At 47.9% G+C, this 24,121-nt stretch overlaps 1 protein-coding gene across 2 annotated transcripts in view; it reads right to left on the reverse strand.

The window, feature by feature from the left end:
- Positions 1-24,121, reverse strand: part of MAP2K6 (mitogen-activated protein kinase kinase 6) — a 109,068-nt gene that overhangs the window by 26,142 nt on the left and 58,805 nt on the right. For both annotated transcript variants that reach the window (XM_005694472.3, XM_018063913.1), the window contains exon 2: positions 7,644-7,710. In XM_005694472.3, coding sequence (XP_005694529.1) covers positions 7,644-7,710 — 67 coding nt within the window. The remainder of the gene's footprint in view (positions 1-7,643; positions 7,711-24,121) is intronic.

Here is a 24,121-nt window from a genome sequence, read left to right on the forward strand (position 1 = left end):
CGGCCAGAAGCATCAGATGAAGGCCTGAGGTGGACAGCTTGTCTTGGGTTAGTTGACACTGTAACTGGTCCAGGGCACACTCATCTGTCTGGGGCACTGAGGTTTAAACTGTGGGAGGACATTCTGTGTTGCTTATTCGATATTTCAGTCCTCCGGGAAGAGAAGCAAACTTATTACAAAACTCCTAACCCTGTAAGGCCAAAGGTACTCCAGAGGCCACCTGCTATGATTGTTTTCCATAAACAGCCAGCTTCGATTTATGAAAGTAATTGTTCATTTATACTTCTACATGAGCAACGAGCGTGCTGATTACTATTACAATTATTATTTGCCTGGGCTTCCCCTGTGGCTCAGCAGTACAGAATCCTCCTGCAATGCAGGAGACTTGGGTTTGATTCCTGTGTTGGGAAGATCCCCAACCCACCCCAGGATTCTTGCCTGGAGAATTCCATGAATAGAGGAGCCTGGCGGGCTACAGTTCACGGTGTCACAAAGAGTCGGAAACGACTCAAGCGACTGAGCATGCATGCATTATTTGCCTATAAATAACAATATTTACTTATAATCTAATGATAATATAAAGCTCCTAATTGGGCCAGAGACCAGGCAAGGCCCTTTAAACCCAAAGTCTTTTTTAATTTTCACAGCTCTTAGAGGTATTAGCTTTACTCTTTTAAAATATTTATTTACCTGGTCTGGGCCTTAGTTGCGGCATGTGGGATCTTTAGCTGTGGCATGTGAGGTCTAGCTTCCTGACCAGGGATTGAACCTGAAAACTGGGTTAATTGCTTTCCTGCCACCTCCATTGGCAGCATGGAGTCTTAACCACTGGACACCAAGGAAGTCCCAGTATTAGCTCTGTTTTAATGTGAAAAATTGACAGTGAAGCAGGCTAAATAATTTAAGGTCACTCAGTGAGACGGTGACACTGCGACGCAGAGCCCCGCCACGACGTCCTCTCAACTACAGAGTAAGCGGCCCCGCCTCTCACGGACCATTTGGCTGTGGTGGCCGGGTCTAGCGTGGCCAAGAGCACATAGTGGAGGGTCAGAGAGCTCTCAGTCTGTATGCCAGCTCTCCCACTAATTAAGTGAAATAATAATAAGAACAGCAACCCTGAGAGCCACAGTCGCTGAGAAATCACGCTGGAGCGTGCACTGCGCTGGACACTTAATAGGGCCCATGACATCCAATCCCCATAGCAACCACAGCCATGTTTGCTCCTGTTTTTCACCGGGGAAACTAAGGCTTAGGAGACTTGGGTAACTTGCCTAGGATATTCAAGAAGAAGCTCAGCTCCCAAATGTGAACCTACAGATTCCAGCACCAGAGTCTGGGTTCTGTGAGGTCAGCTGCTTCGAGAAGGACACCTGAGCCCTGGACAGGCCTGCCTTCTCCCTTATAAAGCGAGCAGAATAGCAACTGCCTCTGAGTTTCTCGTGAGGATTAACTGCAAGAATGCTGACCAGCACAGAATCAAGATAGAATTAGGAATCGGTGCTGCCCATCCAGTGGGGGAACAGCCCAGAGACCCGCGTCACAGACACACCAGCCTCAGTGACGCAGTGAGGCGACCACACGCTCGGCCCTAAGAAGAACAGGCCTCTGTCCCGGTCTATTCCTGAGCGGTCCAGCCGAAGGTGGCCGGGTATAAACGGCAAAAATCACCAAGCCAGCCTCACAAAACTGCCAAGGAAAACTCCAAATGCGGAAACCACTTCCTGAGGAGCACAAATTTCAGCCTCGGTATTAATACAATAACAACAACATCAACAGTGTATCATAAGCCTCTTCCTGAGCCAACGTGAGGCTGTTGGCCATCACAGAGGGACCCTGGCTCAACATGATGAAACGGAAGAGTACAGTCAAGGTTCGTCCCACCACGCGAGGGTCAGACAGCAGAGAACCGACCTTTACTTCTGCATAGCTTTTCATTCGTTTTTTTATACCAAGCGAGGGTTTATGGTCGTTTTCAGAAATTTACTGAAAAGACAGGCTATTAACATAACTTAGAAGAAGGGAAAAGACTGGCAGATTTCAAAGGGAAGAAGAATGCAAGATCGCTGGAAGGCTGAAATGAGAATATATCCCAGAGGAAGTAATAAAGATAAGCGCAGAAATCAATAAAATTGAAAGCGGGAAAATAAAACAAAGTTGGCTCTTTTAAAATCAATAAAATGGATAAATCTCTAGCAAGACTAACACAGATAAAAAGAGAGAAGACATGAATTATCAGTATCAGTAAAAAAAAAGAGGATGTCACAACATATCTGTCATCATTAAAAGAATAACAAGGAAATACCATGAGCAACTTTACTTTCATAAATTCAACAACTTAGACGAAATAGGCCAATTCCTTGGAAACCACAAACTACCAAAACTTAGCCACAATGAGATAGATCATCTGAATTATCCAATAACTATTAAACCAATTGAATGTGTCATTAAAAAGCTCAGGAAGAAGAAATATACAAGCCCATTTTGTCTCACAGGAGAAATTTTAGCAAACTTTTTTTTTAATTGCATATATGAAACCATTATTTTGTAATCCTAAAACTAAGATAATGTTATATGTAAATTATAGCTCAACATTGTTTTTTAAAGAATTACCACCTATCTTACACAATGTCTACAAGAAAACAGAAGAAGGCATTCTAATCAACACATTTTATCAGGTCAGTATTATCTTAAATACCAAAGCCAGAATATAAAATATTCACACAAACAAACCCACTATAGATCAACATCTCTTACCAGCTTCAGGCACAAAAATCTTCAATATTTGCAGAAATTAAATCCAGCAGTGTATAGAAACATAGTATACCGAAACCAAGTGGGATTTTTTGAGGTATGCAAGGCGAGTTCAGTATTTTAAAAATCAACCAGTGTTGGGACTTCCTTGGAGGTCCAGTGATTAGGAATCTGCCTTGCAATGCAGGGGATGTGGGTTCAATCCCTGGTGGGAGAACTAAGACCCCACGTGCCATGAAGCAACTGATCCCGAGGGCCACAGCTACAGAGCCTGCGTGCCACAAGGGAGTCTGCACACTGCCAGGAAGGTCCCACCCGAGGCGATGAAGAGCCAAGCGCCCCAACTAACGCTCCATGACGCCGGATAAGCATGCAAAAACTGTTAAACAATCAAAGAAACACATGTCGACGAGACAAAGAAGAAAACTCCACGATCACAGCAACCGATGCACAAAAATCACTCAACAGAATTCAACACACATTCATGATGAAAACTGAATTCTGGGTGAGTACACTTCAACCAGAGAGGAACTTCTTCAACCTCATAAACAACGTCCATGAGGACTTCACATCATGCTTAATGGTGGAAGATTAAATGCTTTCTCTCTAAGATGGAAAACAAAGCAAGTCAGCTTGCTCTCAGCAGTCTTATTTGATGTAGTATTGAAGATTCTTGCCACTAAGATAAGGTAAGAAAATAAAGGTTAAAAACAAACAGAAGAGAAAAAAATAAAACAGTCTTTTCACAGAAAGTATGACTGTCTACACAGAAAACGTAAGAAATCTATCAAAAAACCTCTTGGAACTAATAACTGAGTTTAGTAAGGTCACAGGGTATGCAATCAACTCAAAAATCAATTGCAGGGACCTCCTCAGTGGTCCAGTGGCTAAGACTCCATGCTCCCAATGCAGGGGGCCTGGGTTTGATTCTTGGTCAGGGAACTAGATCCCACACGTCTGAACAAACACCCAGCACAACAAGTAAATAAAAATATTTTAAAAATAAACTGCATTTCTAAATTTCTAAAGTGCAAATCAAAATTTTTAAGTGGAATACAATTTTTATTGCTTTCAAAATAAAAAGAAACACTTAGGTATAAATCCTAATAAAACCGAATGCAGAGAATCTGTATGATGAAAACTATAAAATACTGATGGAAGAAATCAATGGGAATCTAAATACTTGGAGAAATCTACCACGTTCATGGATTGGAAGACAACGAAATAAAGATGCTAATTCTCCCTCAATCGATCTCTTGGTTCAACACAATTTCTACCAAAAATCTCAAGTGAGTTTACTTGTAGATATAGACAAGCTTATTCTAAAACTAACAGGAAAAGATGAAAGCCCTAAAATCACCAAAATAGTTTTGAAAAAGAAAACAAAGTGAGAGGAATCACTTTTCCCAAAATTAAGGTTTAATCTATAGCTGCAGAAACCAAGACAGAGAGACAGAGGCAGAGGAGTGGCCAGCCAGTCAGCTCAGGCGCGCAGGCGAGTCCCGCTCTCTGCGGCCCCGTGGACCGCAGCACGCCAGGCCTCCCTGCCCAGCACCAGCTCCCGGAGTTTACTCAAACTCATGGCCACGGAGTCGGTGATGCCATCCAGCCATCTCATCCTCGGTCGCCCCCTTCTCCTCCCGCCTTCAATCTTTCCCAGCATCAGGGTCTTTTCCAAATGAGTCAGTTTTTCGCATCAGGTGGCCAAAGCATTGGAGTTTCAGCTTCAACATCAGTCCTTCCAATGAATATTCCCAGTGAACACCCAGGACTGATCTCCTTTAGGACGGACTGGCTGGATCTCCTGGTAGTCCAAGGGACTCTCAAGAGTCTTCTCCAACACCACAGTTCAAAAGCATCAATTCTTTGGCGCTCAGCTTTATAGTCCAACTCTCACATCCATACATGACCACTGGAAAAACCATAGCCTTGACTAGGCAGACCTTTGTTGGCAAAGTAATGTCTCTGCTTTTTAATATGCTGTCTATTTAATATACTTTCCTTCCAAGGCATAAGTGTCTTTTAATTTCATGGCTGCAGTCACCATCTGCAGTGATTTGGGAGCCCTCCAAAATAAAGTCAACCACTGTTTCCACTGTCTCCCCATCTATTTGATATGAAGTGATGGGACCAGATGCCATGATCTTAGTTTTCTGAATGTTGAACAAACTTTAAGTCAACTTTTTCACTCTCCTCTTTCACTTTCATCAAGAAGCTCTTTAGTTCTTCTTCACTTTCTGCCATAAGGGTGGTGTCATCTGCAAATCTGAGGTTATTGATATTTCTCCCGGCAATCTTGATTCCAGCTTATGCTTCATCCACCCCACATTTCTCATGATGTACTCTGCATATAAGTTAAATAAGCAGGGTGACAATATACAGCCTTGATGTACTCCTTTCCCAATTTGGAACTAGTCTGTTGTTCCACGTCCAGTTCTCACTGGAGGAGCAGACCCAGAGATCAGTGGAGCAGAAGAGAAAATCCAGAAACAGACACACACAAATATCCCCAATTAATTCTTTAAAATGAGCAAAAACAATTCCGCGGAGCAGGGACAGTCTTTTCGGCAATTGGTGTTGGAGCAACTTCAGCTAGTGAAATCCACTGGGGAAAAAAATAGAGCCCAACTGAAAACCCCATGCCTTGTACAGAAATTAAACTTAAAATGTATCACAGACTTAAATCTAATATGTAAATCTATAAACTTCTAGAAAAGAATAGAGGAGAAAATCTTTAGGACCCAAGCATAGGGTAAGGGTGCTTAGATTTGTCACCAAAAACATAACTCATAAGAGGAAAAATTGATAGACTGGGCTTCATCAATAGAGAGAGATGGAAAGAACCAGTATGACTGGGAGATGCTGTTATTGAGTCACACACCTGACAAACGTTTTGCATCGAGGATATAGAAAGAACCATCAAAACTCAACATTAAAAACAAATATGATTGGATAATAGACAAATAAGTGCCTAGACGGTTCACTGAAGAAGACACGTGGATGGGAAATAAACACCAGAAGTATTCAGTATCCCTAGCCATTAGAGAAGTGAAAATTAACACTGCAATGATACATCATGTCTCCCAGAATGGTTAAAATGAGAAACAGTTCTGAGGAGAAACTGGGCCATTCATATGTTTTTGTGTAATTTGGTACAAGCACTCTGGAAAATACTTGGCAATTCTTTCAAAGCTAAAAATGGACTTACCATACGACCCATAATTGCACTGTTGGACATACATCCCAGAAAAATGAAGATTTATTTTTATGCAAGATCTTACACAGGAATGTTCACAGCACATTTATTTATAACAGCCCCAAACCAGAAACTATTTGTATCTCCTTCAAAGGCTTTCAGAGGCTGAAGGCTTTAACACACTGGGGTATCCACCCCACGGAACGGCATTCAGCAATGACAAAGAATCATCTGTGGGTACATGCGGCAACTCGAATGAACCTCAAGGGAATGATGCTGAGAGAAAAAGGCCGGTCTCAGAGAGGATATGCATGATTGCATTTGCGCAAGTATCAGGAAGCAACAAGATGGAGATGGAGAGGAGATGAGCGTAAATTCCTACAGACAAACAGTTAGTCCGGAGAGCTCGCCCATCAGTCCCACAAAGTCAGCGGGCTGCCGTTTCCTCCTCCGGGGGATCTCCCAACCCTGGGAGTGAACCCGCATCTCCTGCGCCTCCAGCACTGGCAGACGGATTCTTCACCGCTGCGTCACCTGGGGGGCAGGTTTGTAATGCTTTTCACTTGTTGCAACTAAGACCCAACTTAGCCAAACTAATGTATACATTTTTTAAATCTAAGTTTCCATTGGAAGGGCTATCATGCCCCCTCTGCTGTAATTTTTTTCTTGGAATTGCCTTTCCTCCCCTGTAGATGCTTTGATGTGGTCCTGCCCCGAGCTGGGGTTCCCTGGTGGCTCAGCTGGTAACAAATCCGCCTGCAATGTGGGAGACCTGGGTTTGATCCCTGGGTTGGGAGGATCCCCTGGAGCAGGGAACAGCTACCCACTCCAGTATTCTAGCCTAGAGGATTCCATGGACTAAGAGTCGGACACAACTGAGCGACTTTCACTTGACCTTGCCGCCAGCTAGGCAATACCCTCCCCACAACACGGAGAGACAAAGAAAGAGGGAGGCTCCAGGAGTAGGTGCCCACTTCCCCAGGGCTTGGGATGTCTCAGGGCCTTGGACCCACAGCTTAGCTCATAAGGTGTGGACCTGTATCTCACGTCTGCCTTCTGTTCATACGGAACAGGATCTAAGTACAGGACGCTGAGTCCTCACCAAGTACCACCTTCCTACCCAACCCAAAGTTCACAGTGTTGGCTCCCTGAGGGGTTTTCTCAGATAAAATGGGAAAAGTCCCCACCCAGTGACCTTTCTGAATTTATTTAAGACCCCATTCGCCAGGGCTTCCCTGTGGCCCAGTGGTAAAGAATCCGCCTGGCAACGTAGGAGACGTGGGTTCAATCATCCCTGGGTGGGGAAGATCCCCTGGAGCAGGAAATGGCTACCTACTCCAGTATCCTTGCCTGGGAAATCCTATGCATAGAGGAGCCTGGTGGGCTGCAGTCCACGGGGTCACAGAGTCAGACACGACTTCAGCGACTGAAGGACAAGCCATCTGCCAAACACGGCTGCAAAATTTTTAGCCAACTAAATTCAAAGGTACCCATTCCATAAAGACTGGCCGACTAAGATCGTTTCAGGTCTCAGAACAGTAAAAGTCCTTGGCTTCCCCGCTTCAAAGGGCTCTCCTTTCTAACAAACTACCTCCCCGGTCAAAGCATTACTCACCCTTCTGAAAAGGAACTCCCATTCCCTAAAAACCTGTAAAGCACAAGCATTTGGATTAAGACGGCGATCTTGCCAACTTACGTGGAACTGGTCTGAGGTTGTTCAAACGCTTCTTTGGGAATTTTAAGGCCAGGGTTTCGCTTCTTGCCTGCAGGGAAAGATGGAAGGATAATGTTAAGCTCTACAAAAGTCACAGCATGAGACCAGGCGCAGACATGGCAGCAGAGAAAGGACGGAACTGGGAGCCCGAGTCTCATCCCTGCATTGAGAGCCCCGCTTCCCACCAGGAAGGCTGTGAGTGGGTGACGAGGCATAGTTGCCAGGCGGGGCAGAGCTTCCGAGTGCAGACTGAGGCCGTGGGTGAGGGCTTCCCGGAGTCCACGAAAGGTCCCTGAAGGATGCCAACTCTCCTCACCCAGGGAGACCTGCCGTCTCTCTCTGCTGGGAGTTCGGCACCCCAGCCTCCTCCTTCCTTTCCTGTGCAACAGCGGTGGGTTGTGTCGGTTACAGGCTGCTTCCTTTATCACGCCCATCAGGGCTACGCTGGTGGCTAGAGGTAAAGACTCTGCCTGCCAGTGCAGGAGGTGCAGGTCCAATCCTGGGTCGGGAAGACCCCCTGGAGGAGGGAACGGCAGCCCACTCCAGGATTCGTGCCTGGAGAACCCCATGGACAGAGGAGTCTGGCAGGCTACAGTCCAAGAGGTCACAAGAGTCAGACAGGACTGAGTGACTGACAAGCGAGCACGAGAGGTCTCAGCCAAGTGCAGAGCCGCCTCTCCCAGGGCAGCGCGCCGGCTACCGGGATCTGTGATGAGCTGATGGAGTAAACCAGGCAAAAGAACAAAAATGACCCTCCCCACTGCTCCACCCTGCCCATTCTCGGCCCCCTGCCCTCAGCTACAACACCTGGGGCAGGGGACAGCAATCTTTATTTACTTTTGCGCTGTTCCAAAAAGCATTAAGGAAACAGCAGGGTTCGTGCAAGGAGGCTGTCCCTTCTCTGTGAGCCAGATGGGAACGTAATCGATGTATTCATTGTCCCTAGGCTGAAACCACAAGAGGGCTTGGCTGCAACATTTCTGTTGATGAGTTTACAAGAACAGACTGAGAGATGCCAGCTCAAGATGTGATCAAACCAGTCCGTCCTACAGGAAATCCACCCTGAAGCTTCACTGGAAGGACAGATGCTGAAGCTAAAGCTCCAACACATTGGCCACCTGATGAAAAGAATTGGCTCCCTGGAAAAGACCCTGATGCTGGGAAACCTTGAGGGCAGGAGAAAGCGGGCGACAGAGGGCAAGATGGCTGGACGGCATCACCGACTTGATGCACACGAGTGTGAACAAACTCTGGGAGACGGTGACGGACAGGGAAGCCTGGCGCTCTGCAGACCATGAAGCCAGAAAGAGTCGGACACGACTGAGCGACTGAACTACAACAGGCGATCAGAGCAACTCGTCTCGCAAGGACCCAGGGTTTTCCCCACCTAAGGAGCGCCAGTGTCCCCTGGGCTTGGCAGGAAAGCCCAAAGCAGAGCTGGACGGGACACGCACAGGTTAGCTGTCTCTCTCGCCTCTTCTCTGCTTGTCGGGGCCACTACAGGGCCAACAAAAGCCCAGATTAAGGCCCCGCACAGAGATGCTGAGGCTGCGCAGAGAGTGAAGAAATCAAACCCCAGTTTCCTCCTTGCAGGAGAACACCAGCTGCAGACTTCAAGGGCTGCTCACCGTCAGACAGCCCCCGTGACGGCCTGGCCAGAATCAGAGTCCATGTCCCCAAGGACCCGGGGCTTTTCCTCCGCTCCCCAGTGGACGAAGTGTAGAGGGGACCGGAGAGAATGAAGAGGGGAAGTGTGGGATTCTGGGTCTGTAAAGACCAGCTTACCCCTAGTTTCTCCACATGCAAAGAGACCTCAGGTCACTTTTCATCCAGTCCTTATTATCCTCAGCTATAATATGGTGTATTAATAGTAACATCAATACCTACCTTCCCAGACTGATGCGAGAACCATGGGATAACACCAGAAAGAGCGATGACATAATAATAATTATAATCACTTCAAGAAGCCAGAAAGAAAAACACCAATACAGTATGCTAACACATATATATGGAATTTAAAAAGATGGCAATGACGACCCTGTATGCAAGACAGCAAAAAAGACACAGATGTGTATAACGGACTTTTGGACTCAGAGGGAGAGGGAGAGGGTGGGATGATTTGGGAGAATGGCATTCTAACATGTACACTATCTTGTAAGAATTGAATCGCCAGTCTATGTCTGACGCAGGATACAGCACGCTTGGGGCTGGTGCATGGGGATGACCCACAGAGATGTTATGGGGAGGGAGGTGGGAGGGGGGTTCATGTTTGGGAACGCATGTAAGAATTAAAGATTTTAAAATTAAAAAAAGAAAAAACTAATATAAAAAAATAAAAAAAAGAAAGAAAGAAACAATCTGCAGAGTCTCCTTAAAGAAGTCACTGCAGAAACTCGGGAACAGAACTGGCTGTATTAGGGGACCCAAAGCTGGTGCTCTGTGACAGCCTAGAGGGTGGGATGGGGAGGGAGCCGGGAGGGGGTTTGAGAAGGAGGGGACGTGTGTATACCTGTGGCTGACTCATGGTGCTGTGTGGCAGAAACCAACACTATATCGTAAAGTGATTATCCTCTAATTAAAAATAAAGATTTATAAAAAGAACTGCCTGTGTTATCTCATAGCCCTATATAGCGAGACCTTTCTGTGCCGTCAAAATCCAAAACCCAGATTAACTCTGCCAACGTGTATAAAGCCAGCAAGCAACATGCTTGATGGCAGTCAGCACAGAGAAAGCCTCTCTCATTGGAGCATAGTTGCGTTACAACGTTGTCAGTTTCTGCTGGTCAGCAAAGTGAATCAGCTGTACGTTTACACATATCATCTCTTTCCTGGACTTTCTCTCCATTTAGGTCGCGGAGCAGTGAGTAGAGGATCCTGCCACAGAGCAGCTTCTCTCTAGTTGCCTGATCTACACACAGAATCAGCAGCCTGTAGGTCAGTCCCAGTCTCCCAGTCCACCCACCTCTGCCTACAAGTGTCTGTGTCTCTTCTTTGCAAATAAGACCGACTCTACCATTTTTCCCTAGATTCCACACGTACATGTTAGTATACAATATTTGCCAGAGAAAGCCAATCAGAGCCACCTTCGTTGCAACAGGTCGCCTCAGTTCTCTCCTCATTTAGACTTCCCCACGCGTGTTTTTAAGAATTCGAACCTCATCATTTCCTTTCCTATTCCTGGAGCGCCTATGGCCGTTTAGTACACGGCACTGAGTTAGTTCCTGACAATACACGGAGCTGTAGTGTATGCCAGAAGGATGCTAAAGCTGGATCTGACTGTGAGAATTCAAACAGATAAATGGCTGGATTCCAGCAATTCCCATCCGTGGGCCTCAGCTACATTCACAGCAAAGGCTATTTTACCCGAGATAGTCTAGGGAGGAAGGAACAAAGGCGACTTGTCTGGATCACGACATACAGATTCCGATACAGGAGACCAATCCCAGCTGATACAGCCCTGTAGCTCTCCCAGGTGAAATAAAAGGAGACTAAAGCATGTCTTGCCTGTGGAAAAGCCTCTCCAGGTGTCTTTTGAGCAACGTTACTCTCCTCTTCGTTTCTAACTCACCTCTTACTAGACAGACGTCAGTAAGGATAGCTATTTATGGAGAAAAACGCCTTTGGAAAACTTTAACATACCAATGAATTATTACATCACAGCAATGAATGATTAGTTAGTTCCTTAACAGCAATCGACTCAAACTAAAACCCACCAAATCGTCATATGAAGAAACAGCAAAAGAAAGAGGGGAAAAAAAAAAAAAAAACACTTTTGGCACAGAGACAAGAAAGAGATGGCCAAAACAACAGTAAAGTCTTCTCGGTATAGGAAAAGAAGACCGCCCTCCCACCCCAGGTTCTCCTCTGACAAAAACTAGAAAAAGCATTTCAAAATGCTTTTGCACAAACAAAACCCGGTTGAACTACACCATCAGAAAACACCCTGCCTTCATGTCTTAAAAGTAGATCAAAGAAAAGAAAACTCACAAAGGCACACGCCAGCACTCCATAATTCACATACCTGCCCATCACTGGAAGAGCAGTCCGGTAAGACACCAGCAGACGTGACTCTGATGCGGTTTTCAAGGCTGCAAAAAGCAGGAGCCACAGAAAACCTCACAGCAGGCATTTTCACTCAGCTCCGGAGACCACACTTGAGAGAGAGACAGAGCGAGGCTCCACCCTCCTCCAGCTCCCGTCCCCCTAAACCCCTGCAAGTCCATTGTTTCTGAGGAGCTCCAACTCCAGCAAGGGAGGGAGACATGCGCCCGTTGGGACGACCAAGGTGTGACGTTAATCAGTGACCCTGGAGAGCCCAGCACTCGGCCGCCTTTCTATCAATGCCTCTTTCAATGCTTAGAAGAAAGGGACGCAATGTGCAGTCCGTTTCCAGCTGTGTTTACTTCAAAGCAATCTGTTCCCCTTCGTAAGGCTGCCGACCAACCTGACTCTAACATTTAACATTGTGCTTTTTTGAAACTTAACCAGACAGAGCAAAATGAATAATAAAACGAGGTGACCGACTGTGATAAATGGCTTTTTCGCTTGATAGTCAAAAGCAGAAATGAAAGCTGGCTCAGAAAAGAGGCTCCAGGTTTTGTCACATGCTGGTAACCAGCCTTCTCAGAAGACCAAAATTCTGTATGTTTCGGCTGATCTCAACCAGCTGTGTCCTCTGAACTGGTTCAGTCTGCAGAGGGTAAAAGAAATCTTGGCCTGATGGAGCAAACATATGTGGCCCCATCGTACATCAGCCAGTGGCCCGCCCACACCCGTCTTCTCAGAAAATATTGTAGTCCCACTACACACATATATTTGCAAAATTGATCTTAAACCAAAGCTGGGTCCTGATGATCACAGCCCAGAGCAAAATGGCATTGCGAAAGAACTGAAAAAAAAAAAAAAGGAATAAAAATATCTTGCCAATACTTAGAAAACATTTACCAAGTCACAGACATATTCACCAGCTCTGACCCTACTGCAAGAAGCAGTACACAGACCTCTTGCCCAGCACCGGCTCGGTGAAGCTGGGCACAAAGGGCTCCTCTCATGAGCCTTATGACATAAAACAGAAGATCCTGCTGCAGGGCCAACCCCAACAGCGAGAGGATGGCGTGGGGTCAACAGAAGGGGCACCGTGAGGCCAGCTTGGCCGGGGTGAGGGGGCTTGGTGAGGTGTGATTGCAGGGGTTTACCATCATTGACCCAGCCTCACAAAAGAGTGGCTTTGCTCCCTGCGCCAAACGTATTTTAAAAATCTGTTTCCCAATGTGAATGGGATTTCCTGCCAAGGAACTGGCAACCTGAAGGCCTTGGCTGCCCTAACCTTCATACTATGAGGCTTGAGTTCCAAGGGCGGCTGGCGCTGAAACCAGCGGAGAAGTGTCACTGAACGTCATTAAATCGCAATGATCGGATGCAAAGCCACTCACAGAGCAGGGCAGAGCGAAGGGAGCGCAGGAAGAAAGCTGCTCTACGATGGTGATACAAAGGGGGCACCCCCCACCCCCGACAGCATCACTACATCCCACCCACCCCTGAGGCTCCAACCAGGATGCCAAGTGTCTCCGGAATTACATAAAATGGAGACAAGGAGAGCTGCACAGCTCACTGTAAACACGCAGCCGTTTTTCTTTCAAGCAGGCAGCTGACGGTCCTGAAACCCCGTCTTAACCTGCCTTTGGGCTCACGACGCCCCAGCCCTCCTACGGTCGGAACACAATCTGCTAAAATCAACGCCCTCATCTCAGGCCCCCCGCCCGGATCTGCCCAGACCCCTGCTGCGCCTTAGGAAGCACCGCCCACACTGCCGGCTCCCACGTGCTGGCGTCCGGAACACAACAACAGCCCAACGCAACTTTCTGAATGTCTACTATTTTCCTTTAAAATGCCCACTCTGTCCACGACCCTCTTCGTTTGTTATGCTCCTCACACCTTTGCTGACAATCCCGAGTCATTTGCTTCTGCATTGATGGATTCCTTTCTGAATCTATGCATTATTAATTTTCTTATCCACCTCCCCATAAATGTTCCATTAGGACAGCAATTTTGTGCAGTGCTTCCACGGCGTCTGTATTTGTGAACGGAATATTCGTTGCTCTTTTCTCAACTGTTTTGAACTTCAGTACTGAGGCCTTCAACTTTTTTCTTTGAAAAAGCACACACTAAAAATACTAAGCCACTACGATGTATATCTGAAGCTAATATAATATTGTATATCAACTATAATTTTTTCATACAGCAAATTCCCGTTGGCGATCTAGTTTACATATGGTAATGTAAGTTTCCATGTTATTCTTTCCATGCATCTCACCCTCTCTTCCCCTCTCCCCATGTCCATAAGCCTGTGTCTGTTTCTCCATTGCTACCCTGTAAATAAATTCTTAAAAAATAATTTTTTACGTTTTTTATTTTATATGACAGTATAGCCAATTAGCCACTGGACATCCCTGGTGGCTCAGATGGTAAAGCGTCTGTCTACAATGCGGGAGACGCAGGTTTGATCCCTGGGTTGGGAAGATGCCCTGGAGAAGGAAATGGCAATCCACTCCAGTACTATTGCCTGGGAAACCCCATGAACAGAGGAGCCTGGTAGACTACAGTCCATGGTGTCGCAGAGTCAGACACGACTGAGCGCCTCCACTCTCACTTTCATAGCCAATTAACAATGTTGTGAGTCTCGGGTGAAGGTTGAAGGGGCTCAGTCGTATGGTTAGACGTGTAGACAGCACAGAATGGAGTAGAGGTGATACAGCCTTGAGCATAAGTGAGACTTCGTTTCAAATGCGAGCTGGACCACTTAACACTGGGACCTTGAGGATGTTTCTCTTTTTTTTCTAAATATTTGTTACTTTTATTTACTAAATTCACTGCACAGGGTCTTAGTTGGGGAACATGGGACCCTCGATCTTGGTTGCACCAAGCGAACTCTTAGCGGGTGGCATGTGGGTTCTAGTTCCCAGATCAGGGATCGAACCTGGGCCCCCTGCATTGGGAGCTCAGAGTCTTTGCCACTGGACCACCAAGGAAGTCTCCCTGAGGATGCTTCTGAAACTTACAAACTGGAGATGCCAACTCTGACAGCCAAAGAGACTCAGCTGGCACAACTGATGGGAAGCAGTCCAGCACATGACAGGTGTTCCCTAGATAGAAGCTTCTTGTCTCCCTCTCATATCTGTGCTTATCTTTTAAGGGAAGAAAGAGCCAGAATGTCCCCTCTATGGGCAGCTTGTCCTATCTTTCTTTCACTGATTGCCTGAATCTACCTCCTCACCCATCTCTTCCACTCGAACGTGAGCTCTTCAAAGCCAGACTCCATTCCTTGCCCATGAACAGAGTAAGCAATAGACCCAAGAAACGAGGCAGAGACCACAGCATCTTGGCTCATAAATAAGCTGCTTAAACTCTGCAGAAGCAAAACTATGGGTTCTGGTCATCTCCTGGATAAAAGATGGAGAAGATCAGGAGCTAAGGTGTAGTTGTAATAGGAGCAACCTGGCTTTTCCCCATCTAGATAAAATTACGTAAAAGAGAAAAGTGAGGCCAGTTGGGGTGGGAGGTGGAAGAAGGCAGAGGAGCTCCACATCAGATGTGCTAAGGAGAAATTAAAAGACGCCTGCTCCTTGGGAGGGTGACTATGAGAAAACCTAGACAGCATATTAAAAAGCAGAGATATCACTGTGCCAACAAAGGTCGGTATAAACAAAGCTATGTGTTTTTCCAGTAGTCATATACGGATGTGAGAGTTGGACCATCAGGAAGGCTGAGCTCTGAAGAACATCATGATGCTTTTGAATTGCGGTGTTGGAGAAGACTTTTGAGATAAACTTCAACAGCAGGAGATCAAACCAGTCCATCCTAAAGGAAACTCTGAATATTCATTGGAAGGACTGATGCTGAAGCTGAACCTCCAATACTTTGACCACCTGATGCAAAGAGAGGACCCGTTGGAAAAGACCCTGATGCTGAGAAAGATTGCGGGCAGGAGGAGAAGTGGGCGACAGAGGATGAGAAGGTTGGATGGCATCACCGACGCGATGGTCCTGGTTTGAGCAGCTCTGAGAGAGAGTGGAGGACCAGGAAGCCTGGCAGGCTGCAGTCCGTGGGGTCGCAAAGAGTCGGACACGATGGAGCGGTGAACAGCAGCAAGAACAGAGGATACTCTGAAGGGGCGCGCGGCAGGCTTCCGACAGGCGCCCGGAGCTTCCGAGTGCACGGGCGGGGGCCGGGAGGGGAGTGGAGACCTGGCAGCGGCGAGTGGAGAAGCAGGAAAGCCGACTGGGACCAGCGAGGCAGCGGGAAGGGAACAGGGATGGAGGGCAGCCAAGGCGAGGGCAGTTCGAGAGCATGAGGGCTGAGTGAAGAACCAGCCGAGGACACCAAGGACCTCCGGCCGCGTCCCAGGAGGAAAGCCAGCGTGGCCGGAGCAGCGCCGTCCGCTCATTAGAAAAGGCCCGGCGTTCAGGGCGCGAAGGACTCAGAAGAGCTTCCGTACAGCTCCAGTCTCATGACTGAAGCTTTTTTTTTTTTGCAGACCTGGTGGCGCTGAGGTATGCGCTTTGTCACGCTAACCATTTGGTGCTGACTCTGTGCTCTTGAAAGAACCTAGAGGGGCTTGGCGGCCAAGCACCACCCCCCTTGTGGTCTGGGGCCCCGGGAAGGCAGGGCGAGGGGTGAGGCGGGGAACCCCCACAGCTGTGCCCAGCTCCTTCCTCATTCACACGCTGCTTCATTCATGAGTCTCAGCAGACGGAAGTGCAGTTACAGGGTGTGAAAAATACCACTTTACAATAAAGACAAGGCAGCAGCTTCCAAAGACACACAGCGAAGTGTCTCGTCTTTTCAAAATGCATACTCCATCCCGGCTAGATTTAAACATCTCACGTCTATTTTAGAGATAAATACTGAAATGTCTCCAAGTGAAATAATACGACTCTAAGACAAACTTCCTAGGTGGTACTAGTAGTAAAGATTTCACCTGCCAAAGCAGGAGACTCAGGAGACGTGGGTCCCCTGGAGAAGGGCATGGCAACCCACTCCATATTCGTGCCTGGAGAATTCCATGGACAGAGGAGGCTGGCAGGCAACAGTCCATGCGTTCACAAAGAGTCAGACACAGCCTAGCCACTGAGCACGCAAGATAAGCTTCAAAATAGTATGTGAGTGGGGTGGGGTTTCCTATAGATCAAATAGCTGGTAATTGTCAAAGCTGAGTGATGAGTATATGGTGGTTCATTGTCTGTCTGTCTTTGACTATGAGCGAAACTTTCCAAAATAGAAAGATTTTCTTGAATAGCTACTGAATCACATAAAATTCTCTTCTAATAGTTGAAAAAGAGGAACAGAAAAAAAGAGGCAAAGAGTGGGTTCTGTATCCCAGAGCCTCTGGAGGGAGCCTGACACCTCTTTTCCGTGGGGTCCCTAAAGAGTCAGACACGACTGAATAACAAAAACAGACTTGCTTGACTCAGGGTTGCGACAAACCTTCAATTCGTAAAACTTGGAATATCTGCAAAGCGCAGGGAAGCGAAGCCCAATAAACAAGGTTTGCCTGTATTAGAAACGGATGCTGAATTTCACTAATGCCTTTTCACTATTTACTGAAATAATCCAGTGTCCTTCCAGCTATACCCAAGCCGCCATGCTCTCTAATAAATGCATTTCTTGCTCTTTCTCTTTCTGCTTTCTTTCTTTCACCACCTCATTTTCACTCTTTTTCCTTCTCAACTGCTTCTGCCGCGGGCCTCCCTGAGGAACCCGTGTGTCTGCATCGCGTGCGGCAGTAGAACCTTGGAGCCTACTAATCCCGGGATTCAAGTAACATCGACAAGGTCTTAACTTGACAATGCAAGGGGGCAAAACAAAGTTAAGGAATTCAATGCCAACAGGAAGAAACAGGTAGTCCTAGATGGTCCTTGGGGGAGTGGGGGGCGTGCCCTTCTCTAGAACAAAGGAGATGATGCTGACTTCCTTTCGTTTCTTTCTAACTCGATGCCAAGGAAGAAATACACCCTTTCCCCAGGCCTGTGGCACATTCTGAAATTCTTCACGTCCCAAGCCAGCAAGAAACAAGAAGGTAAAGAAGTCAGGGGCAAAACAATCTCAGAAAAGACAGCACGACTCTGCAGCTTGATGCTCCAGCCCTCCAGCCTGAACACACTCAGGAAGATCCTCTGGCCCACGGCTGCTTCTGCAGTATCTCTCACCTTCCTCTCCAGGGAGGCTGGACATTTTTGAGTCATGTTTTACAAACCACAGCCTGGCAAGACACCTTCTGTTCTGCGGCATCCTTTACTGGCTTAGTGCATCTCCCACTGGTGATATTTTTCTGATTAGAGGTTAAGGATGGTTGATTAAAAAATAAAGACTATGACAAAGCTTCAAGAAAACCACGAAATTTAAATGTGAGGTTTTCCGAAAAGAGAAAGCAAACAACTTGTTTTCTCATGCACATCTACTCAGGTTTCATTGCTATTTCAGATCCTCCTGGAACCCTTGAGGGAAAATTCCACAGTTCTACAGAAGGACTCAGGCGCTTATCTCACCGCTATTAACAAATATTGCTTCGGGCGGGGCCAAAACTCAGGGTGTCAAAGAAGTGGAGTTCTCTAGTCTTGGTAACATGTCTAGAAATTGTTCCAGGCAGTCACCTTGAAACACGTAAATACCTCAGTTCTTCTCTGAGACTAATAACAAAAAAGGAAAAAAAAGTACAGCTGACCCCTAAATAAAGGGTTTCCAGGCGGCACTAGCAGTAAGAACCCACTTGCCAATGCAGGAGACACAGACGTGGGTGTGATCCCTGGGTCAGGAAGATCCCCTGGAGAAGGAACTGGCAACCCACTCCAGTATTCTTGCCTGGAGAATCCTGTGGACAGAGGAGCCTGGAAGGCCACAGTCCATGGGATCACAAAGAGTCGGACCTGACTTAGCGCGCCCGCACACGGACCCCTAAATAACACTGGTTTGAACTTCACTGGGCCTCCCTGGTGGCTCAGACGGTAAAGCGTCTGCCTCCAATGTGGGAGACCCAGGTTCGATCCCTGGGTCTGGAAGATCCTCTGGAGAAGGAAATGGCAACCCACTCCAGTGCTCTTGCTTGGAAAATCCAGAGTGGACGGAGGAGCCTGGTAGTCTACAATCCATGGGGTCACAAAGAGTCGGACGCGACTGAGCGATTAAACTTTCAACTTTGAACTTCACAGATCCACCTATAAGCGGATTTTTTCCCCAGTAAGTATGGTGTCTATATTTTCATCTTATAGTTCTTAAATTGTGGTGGAAAGCTTGCGCTCAGAGTTCACAATACATGGAATCAGAAGAACTAGGGATTGAGTTTTGATTTTGTCCAAGCTGCTTGTACTTCCTGCCCCAGGTTAGTCATGTATCAATTCCTGCATTTATCGGTCCCTTTGTTTTTGAGGCAGAGACAGCAGTCTGCAGATTTCTGACTGTGTGGAGGGGGCGGGTGGGGATGGGGGTTGGTGTCCAATCCCTGCATTGTTCAAGGGCAACATAAATTCCCTGGTGGGCTTCCCTGGTGGTCCCGTGGTTAAGAATCAGCCTGCCAATGCAAGGGACGTGGGTCGAATCACTAGTCCAGGAAGATCTCATATGCTGCGGAGCCACTTAGCACCTGTGCCATCTCTCCTGAGCCCATGAGTCGAGAGCCAGTACTCTGCCACAGAGGTCTCTGCAGTGAGAAGCCCACACACTGCGACTAGAGAGGAGCCCTTGGAGACCACAGCTAGAGAAAGCCCTCGAGCAGCAACGAAGACCCAGCACGGTGTTAACTGACTGCTTTCTAAAAATGCCCTGTTGCACCCACAGAATGATCCACCTGCCTATCAGTGTGTGCGCGCCCAGTCGGGTCTGACTCCTTGCAACCCCATGGACTGTGGCCCGCCAGGCTCCTCTGTCCCTGGGATTCCCCGGGCAAGAATACTGGAGTGGATGGCCATTTCCTTCTCCAGGGGATCTTCCCGACCCAGGGATGGAACCCGCGTCTTCTGGCAGGATTATTTACCACTGAGCCATCAGGGAAGTTATGTGATCAGAAACGGGAGAGAAAGATATAAATTTACATTTTGCCCCATGATGTCATATACACAGCTAACTATACAACTGGAGAAGGCAATGGCACCCCACTCCAGTATTATTGCCTGGAAAATCCCATGGAAGGAGGAGCCTGGTAGACTGCAGTCCATGAGGTCACTAAGAGTCGGACGCAACTGAGCGACTTCACTTTCACTTTTCACTTTCATGCATTGGAGAAGGAAATGGCACCCCACTCCAGTGTTCTTGCCTGGGGAATCCCAGGGACGGGGGAGCCTGGCAGGAGGCCGTCTGTGGGCTCGCACAGAGTCGGACACGACTGAAGCAACTTAGCAGCAGCAGCAGCAGCAACTATACAATTTCTCCAAGTTGGTTTTAATGGCTGACCAAAAATTCGAGGAGATGTTTTACAGTGATCCCTGGAAATACTAATTTTATAAGATTTTCTTGAAGTCGCAAGTCTGTATTGGATTGATTTCAATTGCATATAATAGAGGGCGGTTCTCACAGGTTTTTATCCCTGGGGAGCAGGGTGAAGACCTGAGCACAGTGCCCACTAGCTTCTATACGTAATTAGCCCGGTTAAACGGGAAAACAACTCAATATGGTGCTGAGAAGAAAGAGGCCTCGTGAGAAGGGACCAAGGCATTGTGCCCATCAGCTGCAAGGTCTTGAGAAGTTATTAATCAAAGCCCTGACTTTAAAATGAGAATACCAGTATCTATCAACAGCTTGGTGGGGCTGAACAGCAAACAGAGGCAGGACCCCTGAATAAATACGTGTTGAATAAAAAAATATTGAAAGTTGCCAGCTCAGGTACACTGCTATTTTGGACAAGTGCTTTCTTTGTTGCTGTTTTAATTTATTTACTGACGTGTAGTTGATTTGGGCTTTCCGGGTGGCGTTAGTGGTAAAGAACTCGTCTCCCAATGCTGGAGACAAGAGATGCGGGTTCGATCCCTGGGTCGGGAAGATCCCCGGGAGGAGGTACAACACCCCACTCCAGTGCTCTTGCCTGGAGAATCCCATGGACAGAGGAGCCTGGCGGGCTGCAGTCCATGGGGTCACAAAGAGTCAGACACGACTGAAGCAACTTAGCGCGCATGCATAGTCGATTTACAATGATGTCAATCTCTGCTATCCGGCAGAGCGATTCAGTTACACACACATATATATACATTCTTTTTCATATTCTGTTCCATTATGGTTTATCACAGGATATTGAATACAGCTCCCTGGGCTATATAGTAAGACCTTGTTCTTTCTTCATCCTGCATATAACAGCTTGCATCAGCTAATAAACACCAAATCCCCAGTCCCTCCCGCCGCCGCCGCCCGGCCCCTTGACAACCACGGGTCTGCTCTCGGTCTGTGAGTCTCTTTGTGTTTCACAGATGAGTTCCTTTGTGTCAAAGTTTAGATTCCGCACGGAAGTGATAACACACTTTATCCGCCTTTCTCTTTCCGGCTGACTTCACTGAGTATGAGCATCTCTAGGTCCACCCGTGTGACAGGCAGGTGCTTTCTTATTAACAGGTAGAACTCGCGAGAATAGCGCACAGGCAACTAACAGCTGTTGAGAATGCACAGCGTGGAAGGCATAGTTAGTGATCACTACAGCGGCACGGGGTTAGCTCCACCTCCTGCAGTACCACAGCCTTGTCCAGACAGGTAAGCAGATCAGCCAGCTTCCCCACAGAGTACAACTGTGTCTCATCCGTGGACTACTATTACCCTTGGTGCCTGATCGCTCAGTCATCCCCGACTCTTCGCGACCCCAGCATTGGCGGGCAGACTCTTCATGACTGAGGCCCCTGGGAAGCCCTGATTACTCTTCCCCCACTGACTCCTAGAAGGATCCTTGCTGAAGTGTTTCGGGACAATACACAAAACCTGGATGCAAAGGAAGACCTCCTGGGTTGCATCCCCTGCACACGCCTTCTGCTTCTCTGTCAAGACTTCTCTACGTCCAGGCTATGCAGCTGTTTATAGGAACTAACGTGAAGCGACCTAGTTCTGTTTGGAAAGCCAGATTCCACTGAAAAGCTACGTTGCCATGGACTGGGCCTAAGGTATTTCAACCTTTCTGGACTTTAGTTCCCCTGATGCTAAGATGGAAAACATTCTGTCTGCAAACTAGGTACTCATCTCCGTAAATGCTCCTCGGGCATCTGATAGGAGTGCTGCACCAGCTTCACTGTTGCTGCCGTTCACTGGCTAAGTCGTGTCAGACTCTCTGCGACCACCCTGGAGCCTTGCGATGCCCGGCTCCTCTGCCCACGGGATTCTCCAGGCAGGAACACTGGAGTGGGCTGCCAGGCTCTCCTCCAGGGGATCTTCCCGACCAAGGCATCCAGTCTGCGTCCCCTGCATCGGCAGGGGGGTTCTTTACCACTGAGCCACCGGGGGTCATCAGCTTTATAGATACTGTCATAAAGTTCCTACCATGAGAGAGCTTGGCAGTGTGTTTGTAAACTAACACCCTTCCCCCAAGGGGATTTCTGTTCAAATTGCTAAGCCTGTTCCCTGTTCCCATAAATGACTTTCAGCAGGGGTCGACTCATTGGAAAAGACCCTGATGCTTGAAAGATTGAGGGCAGGAGGAGAAGGGGACCACAGAGGATGAGATGGTTGGATGGCATCACCCACTCAACAGACATGAGTCTGAGTAAACTCCGGGAGCTAGGGAAGGACAGGGAGGCCTGGCAGGCTGCAGTCCACGGGGCCGCAGAGTTGGACACGACTGAGTGACTGAACGACAGGAGGATATGTCAGTGGCTACTTCAGAGTTGTGACTGTGCTCCTGTTTGCGAAGCACTGGGTCTCAGGGATGTTTGTGTGTGTGTGTGTGTGCATGTGTGTGTGTGTGTGGAGCGCTGGGTCTCAGGGATGCTTGTGTGTGTGTGCGTGTGTCTATGTGTGTGTATAGCACTGGGTCTCAGGGGTGCTTGTGTGTGTGTGTGTGTGCATGTGTGTGAGGGTGTGTGTGCGTGTGTGTGTGAGGGTGTGTGTGTAACACTGGGTCTTAGGGATGCTTGTGTGTGTGCATGTGTGTGCGTGTGTGTGTGCATGTGCATGTGTGTGTGCGTGCATGCGTGCATGCGTGCGTGTGTGTAACACTGGGTCTTAGGGATGCTTGTGTGTGTGTGCACGTGTGTGTGAGGGTGTGTGCATGTGTGTGTGAGGGTGTGTGTGTGCGAGTGTGTGTAACACTGGGTCTTAGGGATGCTTGTGTGTGCGCATGTGTGTGCATGTGTGTGCATGTGTGTGCACGTGTGTGCGTGTGTGCATGCGTGTGTGCGTGCGTGTGTGTAACACTGGGTCTTAGGGATGTTTGTGTGTGTGTGTGCACGTGTGTGTGTGTGAGGGTGTGTGCATGTGTGTGTGAGGATGTGTGTGTGTGTGTAACACTGGGTCTTAGGGATGCTTGTGTGTGTGCATGTGTGTGTGCATGTGTGTGTGTGTGCATGTGCATCTGTGTGTGCATGTGTGCATGCATGCGTGCGTGTGTGTAACACTGGGTCTGAGCGATGCTTGTGTGTGTGTGTGCACGTGTGTGTGTGAGTGTGTGTGTGTGTGAGGGTGTGTGCATGTGTGTGTGAGGGTGTGTGTGTGCCTGTGTGTGTGTGTAACACTGGGTCTGAGCGATGCTTGTGTGTGTGTGTGCACGTGTGTGTGTGAGGGTGTGTGTGTGTGAGGGTGTGTGCATGTGTGTGTGAGGGTGTGTGTGTGCCTGTGTGTGTGTGTAACACTGGGTCTTAGGGATGCTTGTATGCGTGTGCATGTGCGTGTGCGTGCATGCGTGTGTTCATGCATATGTGTGTGCATGTGTGCACATGTGTGTGTGCGTGCATGTGTTGTATGTGTGCATGTTTGTGTGCGTGTGTGCATGCGTGTGTGCATGCGTGTGCATGTGCGTCTGTGTGCGTGTGTGCGTGTGTGCATGCATATGTGTGTGCATATGTGTGCGTGTGTGTGAGGGTGTGTGTGTAACACTGGGTCTTAGGGATGCTTGTGTGTGTGCGTGTGTGTGAGTGTGTGCGTGTGTGTGTTAGGGTGTGTGCGTGCGTGTGTGTTTGTGTAACACTGGGTCTTAGGGATGCTTGTGTGTGTGTGCATGTGTATGTACATATGTGCATGCGTGCCTGGGTGCGTGTGCATGTGTGTGCGTGTGTGTGCATGCATGTGAGCATGTGCATGTATGTGCGTGTGTGTGTGTGCATGTGTGTGCATATTGCATGTGTGTGGTGTGTGTGCATGTGTGCATGAGTGTGTGTGCGTGTGCGTGCATGTGCATGCGTGCATGCGTGCGTGTGTGCGTGCATGTGTGTGTGTAGCACTGGGTCTCAGGGATGCTTATGTGTGTGTGTGTATGCATGTGTGTGCGTGTGTGAGGGTGTGTGTGC

The sequence above is a fragment of the Capra hircus genome, chromosome 19 (assembly GCF_001704415.2).
Source record: "Capra hircus breed San Clemente chromosome 19, ASM170441v1, whole genome shotgun sequence".
NCBI lineage: Eukaryota > Metazoa > Chordata > Mammalia > Artiodactyla > Bovidae > Capra > Capra hircus.